This window comes from Neophocaena asiaeorientalis, unplaced genomic scaffold (genome assembly GCF_003031525.2).
Source record: "Neophocaena asiaeorientalis asiaeorientalis breed wild unplaced genomic scaffold, Neophocaena_asiaeorientalis_V1.1 scaffold32, whole genome shotgun sequence".
Classification (NCBI taxonomy): Eukaryota; Metazoa; Chordata; class Mammalia; order Artiodactyla; family Phocoenidae; genus Neophocaena; species Neophocaena asiaeorientalis.
The window spans coordinates 1625984-1639974 of NW_020185327.1; the positions used below are offsets into that span (position 1 = coordinate 1625984).

The window sequence follows — 13991 nt, forward strand, 5'->3', positions numbered from 1 at the left end:
TGCAAAGTATTTTATTTTATTTTTTAACATCTTTATTGGAGTATAATTGCTTTACAATGGTGTGTTAGTTCCTGCTTTATAACAAAGTGAACCAGCTATACATAGACATATATCCCCTTGTTCTCTTTTTTATTTTATTTTATTTTTCTATGTTTTGGCCACGCCTCGCAGAAGGTGGGATCATGGTTCCCCCACCAGGATCGAACCTGTGCCCCCTGAAGTGGAAGCGTCGAGTCTTAACGACTGGACCTCCAGAGAAGTCCCTATACAGAGTATTTTAAAGGGAATAGGAACATGTGTTTCAGGGAGACTCGTTTATCATGAGGAAATGATATGCTACAGAATGGTCACATATACATCAGATTTCTAAGACCCATCTTGGTTCAGAGAACTGAGGTCCTGGGCATTAGGAATTTGAGCATTAAAAGAAAGGGGAGGGGCTTCCCTGGTGGCGCAGTGGTTGGGAGTCCGCCTGCCGATGCAGGGGACACGGGTTCGTGCCCCGGTCCGGGAGGATCCCACATGCCGCGGAGCGGCTGGGCCCGTGAGCCATGGCCGCTGAGCCTACGCGTCCGGAGCCTGTGCTCTGCAATGGGAGAGGCCACAGCGGTGAGAGGCCTGCGTACCGCAAAAAAAAAAAAAAAAAAGAAAGGGGAGGGTTTAGGTGGATGGAACAGGGTCATGAAATAAGACAAATATCAAGAAATTCAGGAGAAATATAACAGACGGATTCCTTGAATATTAGAACCAGAAGGGAACTTTTGAAGCCACCAGACACCGTGCGAAGTAGCTTGGCTAAGTGACCAGTCTTTGGAGTCCAGCAGAGCTGGGTCTGATCTTCCACAAGATACTTAACCTCTCTGGATCTTAATGTCCTCATCTATAAAACAAGAGCAATAATGGGTTTTCCTCATAAGACTGTTGAGAGGGCTGAATGAAATAATGCTCACGAGGGCTTAGCAATGTCCCGACACAGAGCTAGATGACAACTAAGTGATTGTTTACTTATTTATTATCCTATTCCCTTGATTCTAAGACCAACATTTTTTCCTTGTCCCACATTTCACAATTCTGAAATTACAACAGGCTTTACTGTCATTTTCTGTAGTGATTTATTTATCCTTCTGGGTTATTATTTTTTTTCCAGAAGTTCAGAATCTTTTCATTTTATTTCAAAATTTTAAAGTCATGTTTGTTTGTTTTTTAAACATCTTTATTGGAGTACAGTTGCTTTACAATGTTGTGTTAGTTTCTGCTTTATAACAAAGTGAATCAGCTATACATAGACATATATCCCCATATCTCCTCCCTCTTGCTATCCTTCTGGCTTATTGTTTAGGGTGTAGGAAACAGAGGATTTTACAGACAAGAAAATGGAGTCAATGTGCTTTATCCAGGGTCAGGGAACAAGTCGAGTTGGTCATCCTAAGAATCCCCTTTATTTCTAGTCCTAAAGGGGAGAAGGAAGGAGGAAAAAAATACCATCTTGACTGGGGATGGGGCTCATGGAGCGCTTTATATGCCACCAGATGCTGGGGGCAAACTTTAACCAGAATGGAACCAGATGCCTTCCAGAAAGGCGAAGTTGAGAGAGAGCCTTCTGCCCAGCAGACAACACCCACCAGGTTGGCTGGGGCCAAGTTTCTGCTCCTGGCTCTATCACCGACTAGCTGTGTGAGCTTGCTCAAGTCAGGTAACCTCTCTGAGCCTCCGCTTCCTTCTGTCAGGTGGGGCTCATAATCTAAACTGCACTGTTGATTCAGGTGAGTTAATACCTGGGCAGACTTTGCTGCTGGGTAAGCACCCAGTGAATGGAAGCTGTTAGGTGTGCCCTAAAGGCACGTCTCTCAGGGCCACCTCCCGACTAGTTTTGCTCGGGGTTACTTTTCTCATTCATTCTTCCCTCAACTGTAGAAATCCTGCCCACTCTTCAAAGTTTATCGCCAAGTGTTATTTTCTTATTCAGACCCTTCCTCCCCACCTCCCCCTCTGGATCTCTGTTGTTTCTTATTTGTTTTCTTTTCCAAAATTTTTTAAATTTAATTTTTCTTTTATATTGGCATACAGTTGATTTACAATGTGTTAGTTTCAGGTGTACAGCAAAGTGATTCAGTTATACATATACGCATATCCGTTCTTTTTCAGATTCTTTTCCCTTATAGGTTATCACAGAATATATGAATAGAGTTCCCTGTGCTATGCAGTAGGTCCTCATTGGTTATCTGTTTTATGTATAGCGTGTATATGTTAATCCCAAACTCCTAATTTATCCCTCCCCACCTTTCCCCTTTGGTAACCATACGTTTGTTTTCTATGTCTGTGGGTCTAGTTCTGTCTTGTAAGTAAGTTTATTTGTCTCCTTTTTATAGATTCCACATACGAGTGATATCATATGGTATTTGTCTTTCTCTGTCTGACTTACTTCACTCAGTGTGATCATCTCTAGGGTTCGCCTTATGCCGGTTCTGTTTGAGATACCCCAGAAGATTGCCAACCCTTTGAGGGCGGGAGGCTGTCTTGCTTTTGCCAACCCTGTAGTTCTAGCACAGAACATCGAGTCCCTCCTGCGTCAAACAGTGCATTGGTGAGCAAAACAGACACAGCCCTGTACCTTGACAGAGCCCACTTTCCTCAGCTCCCGCCCATGCCCTGAGGTGATGCCGGCCAAGGAGAGAGATGTCCATGTCCCCCGGGTCAATTCAGCCGTCCCGACCTTGCTCATCAGCCCGTGTGTCACTGGAGATGCTGCTGCTGCACTGGGTGGGAGGGGGCTGGGGAGGTGTGTTGGCGCCTTGGCAGGCCGAACGGGGAGGGGGGCCGGGCGTCTGTCTGAGGCCTGAGCAGGGCGGGTGCAGAGTGGCTGGTGGGGGGGGTTCCGTGAGGAAGGGAGATGCGGTGGGGAAGCAGGGGGGCAGGTCTGTGCTGCTGGTGGAGGAGACCGGGACCCGGGGCCTATAGCCGCATTAGTAGCTCTGATCCCTGAGTGGCCACCTGTGATGCTTACGTCTGGGGACTGCTCTGCGCGGAACGGGAGGTGTCGCCTGCCGGGCCTGAGCTGAGCTTGCCCCGCAGAGCCTGGGGTCAGTGTTCATGGGGCCCTGGGGCGCCCGTAAACCCACGGTAATGACCATCTGGGCCTTGGGCCTCATGCCAGAGCTGGCTGCATTCTTCCTGGAGGAAGGTGGAGGACACTGGAAAAACCAGTTTAGGGTGTGTGAGGCTCCATTGCCTGTCGCTATCAAGGGAGTGTTGGCTCCGGAGCCCGGAAACGTGTGAAAAATCTGGGTTTTTCAGAAAGGTACAAGTGTCGATTCAGGTCAGTGAGACCCTTAGGAACTGGCACGTGAGCAGGCCAAGAGTTTGGGGTCCATGCCTTTTCCTTCTGATGGAACGTGCCCAGCAGCGCGACCTGAGCGGTGCCGGGGCCTGGTGTGTCTTTCTGGTTTTCACTCGTCCTGGCAGCCGGGCTGGCGAAAGCCGGATGGCCGGGTCCCACCTTCCTGAGCAGGGGGCTTCACCGAGTGGGCACCTCTGAGCCAGCCAGTGTCATGTCCACGCCCACGGCACCGTGTCCCCAGGATTGCACGGCGTTTGGCGTGTGGTTGTGTGCTCAGCAAATACTTGGAATGAATGACTGAATTTCGTAGTCTCTGCCTGCTCTGTTATTCACTGGGGGACTGAGTATATTAGTTTCCTGGGGTTGCTTTAACAAATGGACTGCAAACACGTTGGCTTAACACACAGCAGAAGTTTATTGTCTCACAGTCCTGGAGACCAGAAGTCAGAAATCCTCCAGGGCTGTGGTCCTCGTGGGGACTTTAGCGGAAAATCCGTTCTTTGTGTCTTCCGACTTTGGGTGGCTCTAGGCATTCCTTGGCTTGTGGCTGCATCAGTCCCATCTCTGCTTCTGTGGTCACCTTGCCTCCTCTTTTCCCTTTGTGTCCTCTTATAAGGACACTTGTCATTGGATGTAGGGACCTCCAGGACAAACCAGGATCATTCCTCGTCTCAAGATCCTTAACTTAAATTTCATCTGCAAAGACTCTTTCCAAATAGAAGGTAACATTCACAGGTTCTGGAGATTAGGGTATGGGCATATCTTTTGGGGGACTACAATTTAACCCACTCCAGGGAGTCTTAATATTTTTCTTTTTTTTGTTTTGTCTTTCTCGTTTGTTTGTTTTAATATTTTTCTAATCATTGCTTTTCTAGACATATTAAAGCTGTTAACCACTGGATCTGTGCTGCTCCTAGTTTGCTGTTTGCATTTACGATATAGATGTATATATATCTACATCTGTATCTGTATCCTTATCAGATTTCTCTTTCCCTCATTGATTTTGGGTTCAGAAAGTCCTTCCCTACTGAGTCGTCATTCACATTAAAACAAAACCTTAGGAAATTAGTTTTTTTTTTTTTTAACATCTTTATTGGGGTATAATTGCTTTACAATGGTGTGTTAGTTTCTGCTTTATAACAAAGTGAATCAGTTATACATATACATATGTTCCCATATGTCTTCCCTCTTGCGTCTCCCTCCCTCCCACCTTCCCTATCCCACCCCTCCAGGCGGTCACATAGCACTGAGCTGATATCCCTGTGCTATGCGGCTGCTTCCCACTAGCTATCTACCTTACGTTTGTTAGTGTGTATATGTCCATGACTCTTTCTCGCCCTGTCACAGCTCACCCTTCCCCCTCCCCATATCCTCAAGTCCATTCTCCAGTAGGTCTGTGTCTTTATTCCAGGAAATTAGTTTTTTAATCCAGTGGTAACTTGGATTAAACCTGCAAAACCCCGGGAAATCTGCGTGAGGTCTGGAGTTCAGTTAATTGTACTGTGCCATGGTCAGTTTCGATAACGTACCGTAGTGACCTCAGATGCCATCACTGGGGGAAGCTGGGGTTGATACTCAGGACCTTTCTGTACTATTTTTGTAACTTCTTGTGAGTGTATCATTATTTTAATAAATTTTTAAACAAATTTTGATTAGATTTACCAAGAACAATTATGAGATCATTTGTTCTCTCTTATTTGTAAAGCATCCTTTATGAAGCTCTGATGTATGCTGAGCTGTTGTAGAGTTGTGGTTGAATTTACTTAATTTGGAAAAAGTTGACATCATTTGCTAGGTGGTCTTCCCCTCTAGGAATGTGGCATATCCTATTTTTTCAAGCTATATTTTATTTTCCAATAAAATATGTGTAGTTTTCTTCAGGTTATTTGCAGATACTTTAAAGTTTGGGGTTGTTCTTATGGATGGATCTTTTCTCCATTTACATTCTTTCACTGGCTCGTGCTGGTTACATGTCCCCAAATAGAATCCCCACACCCTTTCAAATACATGAAATTCTTTTAACTTGAGAAAATGCATTTCATTCTGCAATTAGAGACAATGTTTAACAGGCTTTTATTCGTTCCTTTAAACCTGCTCTCAGGAAGGGTCCGGTCAGTTATTTAATGGAGATTTAAGTATCTGTGTCCTCCATCTGAGTGTATAGGGGGTGTTCTTCATAAAGAAATATGAAGTTGTTGACTTCCCTGGTGGTCCAGTGGTTAAGACTCCGCGCTTCCGCTGCAGAGGGCACGGGTTCGATCCCTGGTCAGGGAAGTTCTGCAAGCCGTGGTGAGGCCGAAAGAAAAAAGAAAAAAGAAATACGAAGTTGTATTCTGTAAATTGAACGCTAAGTGTGTTGTTTTCGATTCTATGTCTTTGAACATTGTAGAGGTGCTGTCTCTCTCCAGGGGTCACGCGCGTTACCTTGGGAGCCCCAGGCGCCCCTCCAGGCCACATGGACAAACTCAGAACATGATCTGAGCTGTCCGTGGCCTTTGTTCTCTGCTTTGGTCCCTGGGGCCGTGAGGCCTGGGTGGGCCCTGAGGGTGTTGAGAAGACCTCTAGCTGGGGGAGTCCCAAATTTGAAGACAGAAATGCAAAATGTCCTATTATCCCCCCTCCAGGTCAGTCTTATGAAATCCGACTGCTGGAGAATCGGAAGCTGGGAGATTTTCAGGATCTGAACACAAAATATGTGAAGGTGAGGCTGCCAGCTGCGCCCTTCCTGGGCTCCTGAGGGTGCTCTGTCGGGGTCCCAGCACCCGGGCTTGCGGCGGGAGTGCCTGGGAGGTTTGGGGAAAGCTCCAGGGGCAGAGGTGGGCTCCTGGTCCCTGGAGTGTGGGCCTCGGGCGGGCCGGCAGCATTGGGAGCTAGAGGGATGTGGGCTGATGGACTGGGCGCTGGGTTGGACAGACTCGGCTTCCAGCCTGGCTTTGCCTCTTCCCAGCCTTTTCTGAGCTTCAGTTTACTCATCTGTGCAGAAGGGTTTGTAGATGACCCACATGTGCCGAGCGCTTAGCAACCCTGGAAAGAAGGGCAGCACTCGTGTTCGTGCCGTCATTCATATTGTTGGGGTTCTGGGAGGGGTGCGGGGAGGAAGCCTCCAGGCAGCTCCAGGCCTTGGAGGGCAGGAGGTGTGTCTGGCTTGGGGATGGTTGAGGGCAGGTTCCTTGTGGGTCCCTCTCAGGCCGCACCCTCAGCTGTCCCTTACTGCCACCCCTGCCCCTCCCCCTGCCCAGAGCATCATCCGTGTGGTGTTCCATGACCGGCGGCTACAGTACACGGAGCACCAACAGCTGGAGGGCTGGCGGTGGAGCCGGCCCGGGGACCGCATCCTGGACATCGGTGAGTCTCCCGGGCCAGGGGAGAGGCCGACGGAGCTCCAGGCACACGGGGGTCCTTCCTGGGTGCCATCCGGACCCAGGCCTGTCCAGGGCATCTTGGTGCACTTTTGCCTTATGTAAAACCCCACAGGAGCTGGTGGAGGTGACCGTGCCACCAGGCCTGCCCTCGGGGGTTCACCTTTTGCGGAGGCCTGGGATGGGGTGGCATGCGGGATTCAAGGACCTGCCGTCAGGGAGCGAGAAGCAGGGAAAGCTTTGCAGAAAGATCCTGCCTTAAAGGGTCATGATGAGTGATGAAGGGCCGGGGGGGCCTCACAGAGAGGGGCAGTGGCAATGGAACTGGGGGCTCAGGCGGTGGCCCGCGGTCTTTTATCCACAACCCTTGGGCCCAGATGGGTTTTGGAACTAAGAAGTTGGAATGACAGTAAGGTGTGTAGACCCATAGCTTAGGGTCACACCGCCAACAGGCAGTCAAGCAGAGCAATGTTCCTCCAGCAAAACAGAATGACTCTACACAATGGGGTAAAGGCGTCAAGTCAGGCTTCTGCCAAGTGAGTTATGCAAAGCCTAGTTTTCAGAACTTCTGGCATTTCGAATTGTGTAAGGAATTTGGACCTGTAATGAGAATCCTTCCTGAAATATTTGGGAGTGGCTGACGATTGCACTTTTGTGTGTGTATGTGCACAGATATTCCACTGTCTGTTGGTATCTTGGACCCCAGGGCCAGCCCGACCCAGCTGAATGCAGTTGAGTTTTTGTGGGACCCTTCGAAGAGAGCATCTGCTTTCATTCAGGTGAGCGGGAGGGAGCTTGCCCTCGGTGGGGAAGCTGGAGCTCTGGGGTCCATTGGGTCGTTTCTCGAAACCATCCTTCCGGGGGGCCCTGATGGGCTCCTGCCCTCTGCTGCAGGAAAGGAGGCTGGAAGGGTGGATGGGTGTGGCTCAGAGTCACAGGACTCGGGACGTTGTAGCATCCTGTGTGGGTTTTGCTTATCAGTATGTAAGCTTTTTACAAAATAAGTATGGCCTAGCATAAATAATTTGAAGTGAAAAATTTTTTCGTAATTGTTTCTATTATTAAATTAATTATTTAATTCTCAAGCACCTGGTTGTGAACCTGGCCTTGTGTTAAACACCATGGCAGATAGAGGTGGCCAAGGGCCCAGCCGGGGCCCTGTGCTTCCAGGCTTGCCCCTGGCTCTCTTACTGTGTGTCCCTTTTTGAGCCTCTTGGTTTTCCCACCTGTCTTATAAATTAGGGAGTGAAAATAGAGCCATGACCACAAGGCCTGGTTCATAGTGATTGCTCAGTGAAAGTGAGCGATCTTTTTGCCTTGCATAATTACGATACTTGAATTGCATTTTAAAAGAATTATAATAATGTTATCGTTTACTATTACAATAAGATGAATTGTATTATGACGTGATCACAGTGTTATAGCAAGAAATGTACGTCAAGTGCCTTCTGTGTAACAGGCAATAACGAGAAATAAAGAAGCGGTCCCAGCTTCTGGCCTGGCCTGAGTAACCTGGCCACCAGGCCCTTAGGGACTAAGCTGTGGTCCCTGCTCTGTGGTCTGTGGGATTTGCCAAGGGAGAGTTCTCAGGGGCAGGAGTGAGGGGGTCTGCTGGGGTCAGTGGGCCTGGAGCAACGGCAAGGACTTAGGTGGTCAGGCAGGGCCTCCAAGGTCAAGGGAGAAAGGTGAGAGGGCAGGCCCTCTGTGGTTAGGGGATGGGGCGGCCAGCGGCCCGACAGAGTGGACAGCACTGGGGGAGAGCGGAGAGGTGGAGGTGGGTCTGACCGTGCGGAATGGAAACCTCCATTTGGAGAGGAGCCCATGGGTGGGGGGCGGTCCAGAGCCCACCCTCGCCTGCTTCTGGCTACCTGCCCCCCGCGTCCCCTGCAGGTGCACTGCATCAGCACAGAGTTTACCCCGAGGAAGCACGGGGGCGAGAAGGGCGTGCCCTTTCGGGTGCAGATCGATACCTTCAAGCAGAGTGAGAATGGGGAGTACACGGAACACTTGCACTCGGCCAGCTGCCAGATCAAGGTGTTCAAGGTAGGACGGCCCCGCCAGCTCCATCCGCCGTCACCCGGCCCCTCGCCCTGCCTGGGACGGCGATGCCAAAACGCGGAGGCCCAGCAGGGAGTGCGGCGTCCCCATAAGGAGCCCCGGGGCTCCTGCCTGGGCTCTGATGAGCCAGCCTGCCTGCTTTTTTCCCCACAGACGGCCGGGCTCGGCTCTACTTGACCAGAGTGGTGGGATTGGCACACTTGTAGATTTTTGTTTTTCCTCCCAAGCACTTTGGCCGCACATTCTGTAGTTGCCCATTAGATTCTCCTTAGAAGTCAAGTTAGGAGACCTCCCGTGTTTATTTGTTTTTATTGAAGTATGGTTGATTTACAATGTCGTGTGAGTATCCGGTGTACAGCACAGTGATTCAGTTATACATATACACGTATCTATTCTTTTTCAAATACTTTTCCCATTTAGGTTATTACAGAGTATTTCCCTGTGCTGTACAGCAGCTCCTTGTTGGTTATCTGTTTTACGTATGGTAGCGTGTATGTGTTAATCCCAGCGAATGTTCTTCCCTAGCCCCTGCGAGTGGCCTCCTGGTACCTCCCTTCATTTCCTTTCTCGTCTCACCCCCTGCAGTCTCCTGCCGTTGCTTCTCACCTCATCTGTCTGGACAGAGTATTTCCTAAAGACGGTCCACAGTGGTGTAGCTCAGGGTGGCCCCGCAGGGAGGGAGGGTGGCCGCAGACCCCGCGTCATCCTCAGGGTGGGCGGACCGGTGCCGAGCCGGACCACAGGTCCCGTCGCCAGCAGGCTGGACCTGCCCGCCGGCCAGGAGATCCCAGCAGGTGCCCCAGGACGGGGCGCGGACCGGCCCCAGTGCCTTCCCCGTCTTTCACAATCAGGGGACCTGGGGACTTGCCGACAAAGCTCCATCTGCTGGGGCTGGAGATGCCAGAGTGATCGGCCGTAGAAATAGGGCCTCGTCCCAGAGGAAGCTGGGTCAGTGTTGATCTTCCTGAGCTTGGGATGGATGTGGAAATAAGTGCCCATAGGTAGAACCATCAACCTGGCGGTGGAGTGGTGATCTGGCCTGTTTCCCAACTGGACTGGAAGGCCCTGAAGCTGCCCGTGTCTGCACTCAGGCCACACAGCCGGGCAGCTGGCTTCATCCCCACTGATAGTGTCTGGCCGCCCGAGGGCTGTGGGCAAAGGGTCCTGAGGCCCTGGCCGGGCTCTGTGCACTGGGACACCTTGGTCAGTCAGCGCTGCCACCCTGGGTGGGGAGGGAGGGATGGTGGGGGGGGAGCGTGAGTTTGTCTTCTCTGCCAGGGCGGTAGCACCCTCCAGAAACCTGCTGCATCATTATGAAGCCTTGAAACCGGCCTCCGAAGGAAGTTACATTTCTGCCCCATATTTGTTTCCTCTTCCTGCTGTAAAAGAATGACCCAGAGTTGAGTGGCTCAGTACTACATACTGTCTTTTAATGCTGGAGGTCAGAAGTCTGAACCGGGTCTCACTGGGCTAGAGTCGGGGCGTCAGGAGGGCTGAATTCCTTTCTGGAGGCCCCAGGGGAGAATCTCTCTTCCCTTGCCCTTTCCGGCTTCTGGAGGCCTCCGCATTCCTTGGCCTGTGGCCCCTCCTCCATCCTCAAAGCTGGAGTAGGTAGAGCCCCTCTCACACGCATCACCCTGACTCCCCTGCTCGCCCCCGCTCCACTTCTAAGCCCCTGTGATTACACTGGGCCCACGGGATGATCCAGGCTCATCTTCCTATTTTAATCTCACGTTGTTGGCCATCTTAATTCCATCTGCAGCCTCGCCCCCTTCTGCCCTGGAAGGTAACATCCTCCCAGGCTCTGGGTATTAGGACGTGGCCATCTTTGGGGAGCATTAGTCTGCCGACGCCGTCCGCCGGTGCCTCTGGTCTTGTGTGTGCTCCAGGGTCCAGGGTGATTCTGGCTCACCCTGGACAGCTCCGAGGCTGTGCAGCGGGTGGTCTCTGCCTGTCCTGCAGTCCCACCCCCTCCCTGTCACGCACAGACCAGGTCCAGGGTTCCACCAGCTGTCTTCTGCCCTCAGGTGGTGGGCGCGTCCAGTGTGATTCCAGCGCTCTCCGAGCGCGTGCCCTGGGAATGGGCGTGCCCTGGGAATGGGCGCCGGCCGGATGGTAGGAGGGAGGGGCAGTCTGCGCCAGGGATGCCTAGCCCTCCCCATGGCTCCCGTGAGCTTCCCCTCCTACAGCTCGAGGCGAAAGCTCAGGAGTGAGGGCTCTGCTCAACTTCTCAGCTGCACACCAGGCGTTATTGGGGGACTGGGGCCGGAAGCTGCCTTACCGTCTCCTGCAGGGGGGTAGGAGCCTCTGATACCCGAAACGGGCTCCCCAGAATGCCTGAGGTGACCTGGCCAGCCCCCCAACCCGCACCAGCGGCAGCTCAGACGGGTGTGCACTGGCGCCAGGCACAGCCCAGCCGAACCACCCATCACTCTCCCGTCTCAGATCACCCTGGTTACTAGGAAGCCCTGGCTTCTCAGAGCCCGGCCCTGGGACTCCATGGGGGTGTCTGGGCCGCTCCCTGCCCCGCCGGCTCCCCACAGGCTGCCCCCTACAGGCAGGCTCAGCCACACTTTACCAGTAATGCTTCTGGGCCGGGAAGAAGGGCCTCCTTTCTGGGACAGGAGGACAGGAGGACGGAGGTGGAGCAGGGAAACCAGATGATGGGGGCCCGGCTGCCGCATGTCCGGCTCTCCCACTGGACACCGGGTCTGTCACTCACGTCCCCATAGGACCCCCAGCAAACCTCCCTCCCTCCAGCCTGGGCATCTCCCCGAGGGCTATTTCCTCAAATCTCCTGAGCTGGGAGTCAAAAGCTGCAGCCTGAGGAAGGTGCCCGCCAGGATGATCCCAAAGGCGCCATCGAGCTTGAGGATGAATTTTCCTCCCGGACTGCCCACTGCATGTGGTCCACTGCCTACAGAGTAAAGCGCTCAGTTCTGGGTCCTGCGGACTCTTGATATCTGGCCCCGACCACCAGGCCCTGAACTCAGGAGGGGACAGTCCCAGTGGTCAGGATGGTCCCTGTCAGCCGGGCCTCCTGGGGTGGAAGCCGGGAGCGTGGTCGTAGTCCTAGGACTTGGGGGCAAGGAGGCCCCCAAGATGGCCAAGATGGCGTGCGATTGTAGACCGAGCCCCGGCCAGCAGCTCCCAGCTCATCCACTTCCTGTCACGGTCCACGGGGAACCCACGGAAGGCCCTCGAGGGGTCCTCTCCATTAGCGAGTGGCCACTGGTAAAGCTCTGCTCCAAGCATTTCTGCATGGTCCGCTGAGTGGACCCTGTAGAGTCCCCGTAGGACCCTGTAGCAGGCTCTGAGTCCCTCGGGGTGGGAAGGGGCTCCGGGCGGGTGGACCTGTGTGTCGGATGCCTGGGAGGTGAGAGAGATGCTTTCTTGTCCGTGAGATCCTGCTTGGGCTTCTGGGTGAGGTGGGGAGTGTGCTGGCCTTGGGTGGGGGGGCCCACTGCTCAGCCCTGGATCTCCCCCCGACAGCTGCCTCTGCCTGCTTTGAACTCATTGGACCCCTGTGCTCTGCACTTACAGCCAAAGGGAGCTGACCGGAAGCAGAAGACTGACCGAGAGAAGATGGAAAAAAGAACGGCCCAAGAGAAGGAGAAGTACCAGCCATCCTATGAAACCACCATCCTCTCAGAGGTGAGCTGGCCGGAGCCTTCTGCCAGGGGCGGCGAGGGCTGGTTTAGATCCTTGGAAAAGTGCCCATTTGGGGTGAATGCTTCTACGAGAGCGCCCGTTAAATCGTGGTGTGTTCCTTTGTCTGGAGCTGCTTTCAGTTGAGGCCCGGTGTCCAGGGAGGTGTTTCACAAGTACCTTCTAGCTCTCTGCTACCATTTGCGCATTTCAAAATTAGGTTATTTTTATTTTAGATTTTTGGAATAGATAATATATTCGTGTGGTCCAAATTCAAAAGGTATAAGAGCATCTCCATTGGAAGATATCCTTCCCAGCACTGTCTGGCCTCGATTTCTCTCCCCGGGGCAGCAGGCGACCCCCGGCTCCTTGTGTATCTGGCCCAACGTGCTCTGCACATGAAGCCAGTTCACACACGTTTGCCCCATGCGCTCTTTTTTCCCCCGACAGCACACACACACACTGTTCTGTGGTTGACTGTCTTTAATCCACGGCCTCTCTTGGAGTCTGTTTCCTGTCTCTTCATAAAGAGCTTTCTAGTTCTTTATCCAGCTGTGTAGCTTTCGTTGTCTGGATGGCCCTTTGCTGGACGCTGGGTTATTTCCAGGCTCTTGCCATTTCACACAGGGTACCGTGAACACCTTGTGCGAGCGTAGTTCTGCCCGTGGAAAGAATGTCTGCAGCGTCTGTTCTCGGAGGGGGATTGCTGGGTCAGAGACTGTAAATAGCTCTCGTTCTTTGCTGTTTGGGTGGATACTGGGGTGCGTTTCCTCTCAGCCCTGCCGCCGACGCCAGCCTGCTCCAGCCGTTCTTCCGTCCAGGCTACCTCTGAGATGCTTCATACCACAGGTCCCTTTTCCTCCTGTCACGGGTCACTGCTGCTGCTGCCTCTTTTACTGGGCTCTGTTTTTGATTTGAACAACTCCTCCCCGCTGTGTCCTGCCATCGGGCCAGTTAATAGGTGTTGGGCTCGTCCACTGAGTAATCTGACTTACTCAGGAGGCCCTCCGTGGATGCCTCAGGTCCAGTGCTGACCATGGTGGGGTTAAGTCTGGGTTAAGGGTGAGGCCCAGGGACAGGGGGCTAAGAGGCCTGTGGGTGTGTGAGGGTGTGTCTGCGTGTGTGTGTGTGTGAAAAGCCATACACAGAAGAGTATGTGCAGCAGGGCAGCAGGGATGCTAATTCTGCGGCGTGGACAGATGCGTGCTGGCTTTTCATAGGGTCGAGGCTGACGGTGGCCGGAGAGCCCTGGCCCAGAGAGTCCTGCCCCCTTGCAGCAGGGCAGAGCCAGCTCTGCAGTGTGTGGGGCCGTGCTTGGACCCTTAGCCCTTCCCAGGCCTGGTGTGTGCTCCTGATGCACCCCGGTGACCCTTCTCCTCCCGGCCTCTGCCTCTCCCCCAACTTCCCTGCTGGAGGACAGGTCCCCTGGCGTGCTCCAGGCAACGTCCCAGCCCCTGTCCCAGGCCAGGTGTTGAAATCCGCACCTGGCCTGTGACCTTGGGAGCTGCCGGATCCCCTCTTGTCTGCTCATCAACCTTCCTGTTCCCCTCCCCCCCTCCCCCCTCCCCCCCGGGGCTGCAGGCTTCCTC

At 53.0% G+C, this 13991-nt stretch overlaps 1 protein-coding gene across 2 annotated transcripts in view; it reads left to right on the forward strand.

The window, feature by feature from the left end:
• TFCP2L1 (transcription factor CP2 like 1) overlaps positions 1–13991 on the forward strand; it is a 59518-nt gene that overhangs the window by 30459 nt on the left and 15068 nt on the right. For both annotated transcript variants that reach the window (XM_024734520.1, XM_024734521.1), the window contains 5 exons: positions 5962–6038; positions 6577–6682; positions 7369–7475; positions 8587–8739; positions 12298–12408. In XM_024734520.1, the coding sequence (XP_024590288.1) occupies positions 5962–6038; positions 6577–6682; positions 7369–7475; positions 8587–8739; positions 12298–12408 (554 nt within the window). The remainder of the gene's footprint in view (positions 1–5961; positions 6039–6576; positions 6683–7368; positions 7476–8586; positions 8740–12297; positions 12409–13991) is intronic.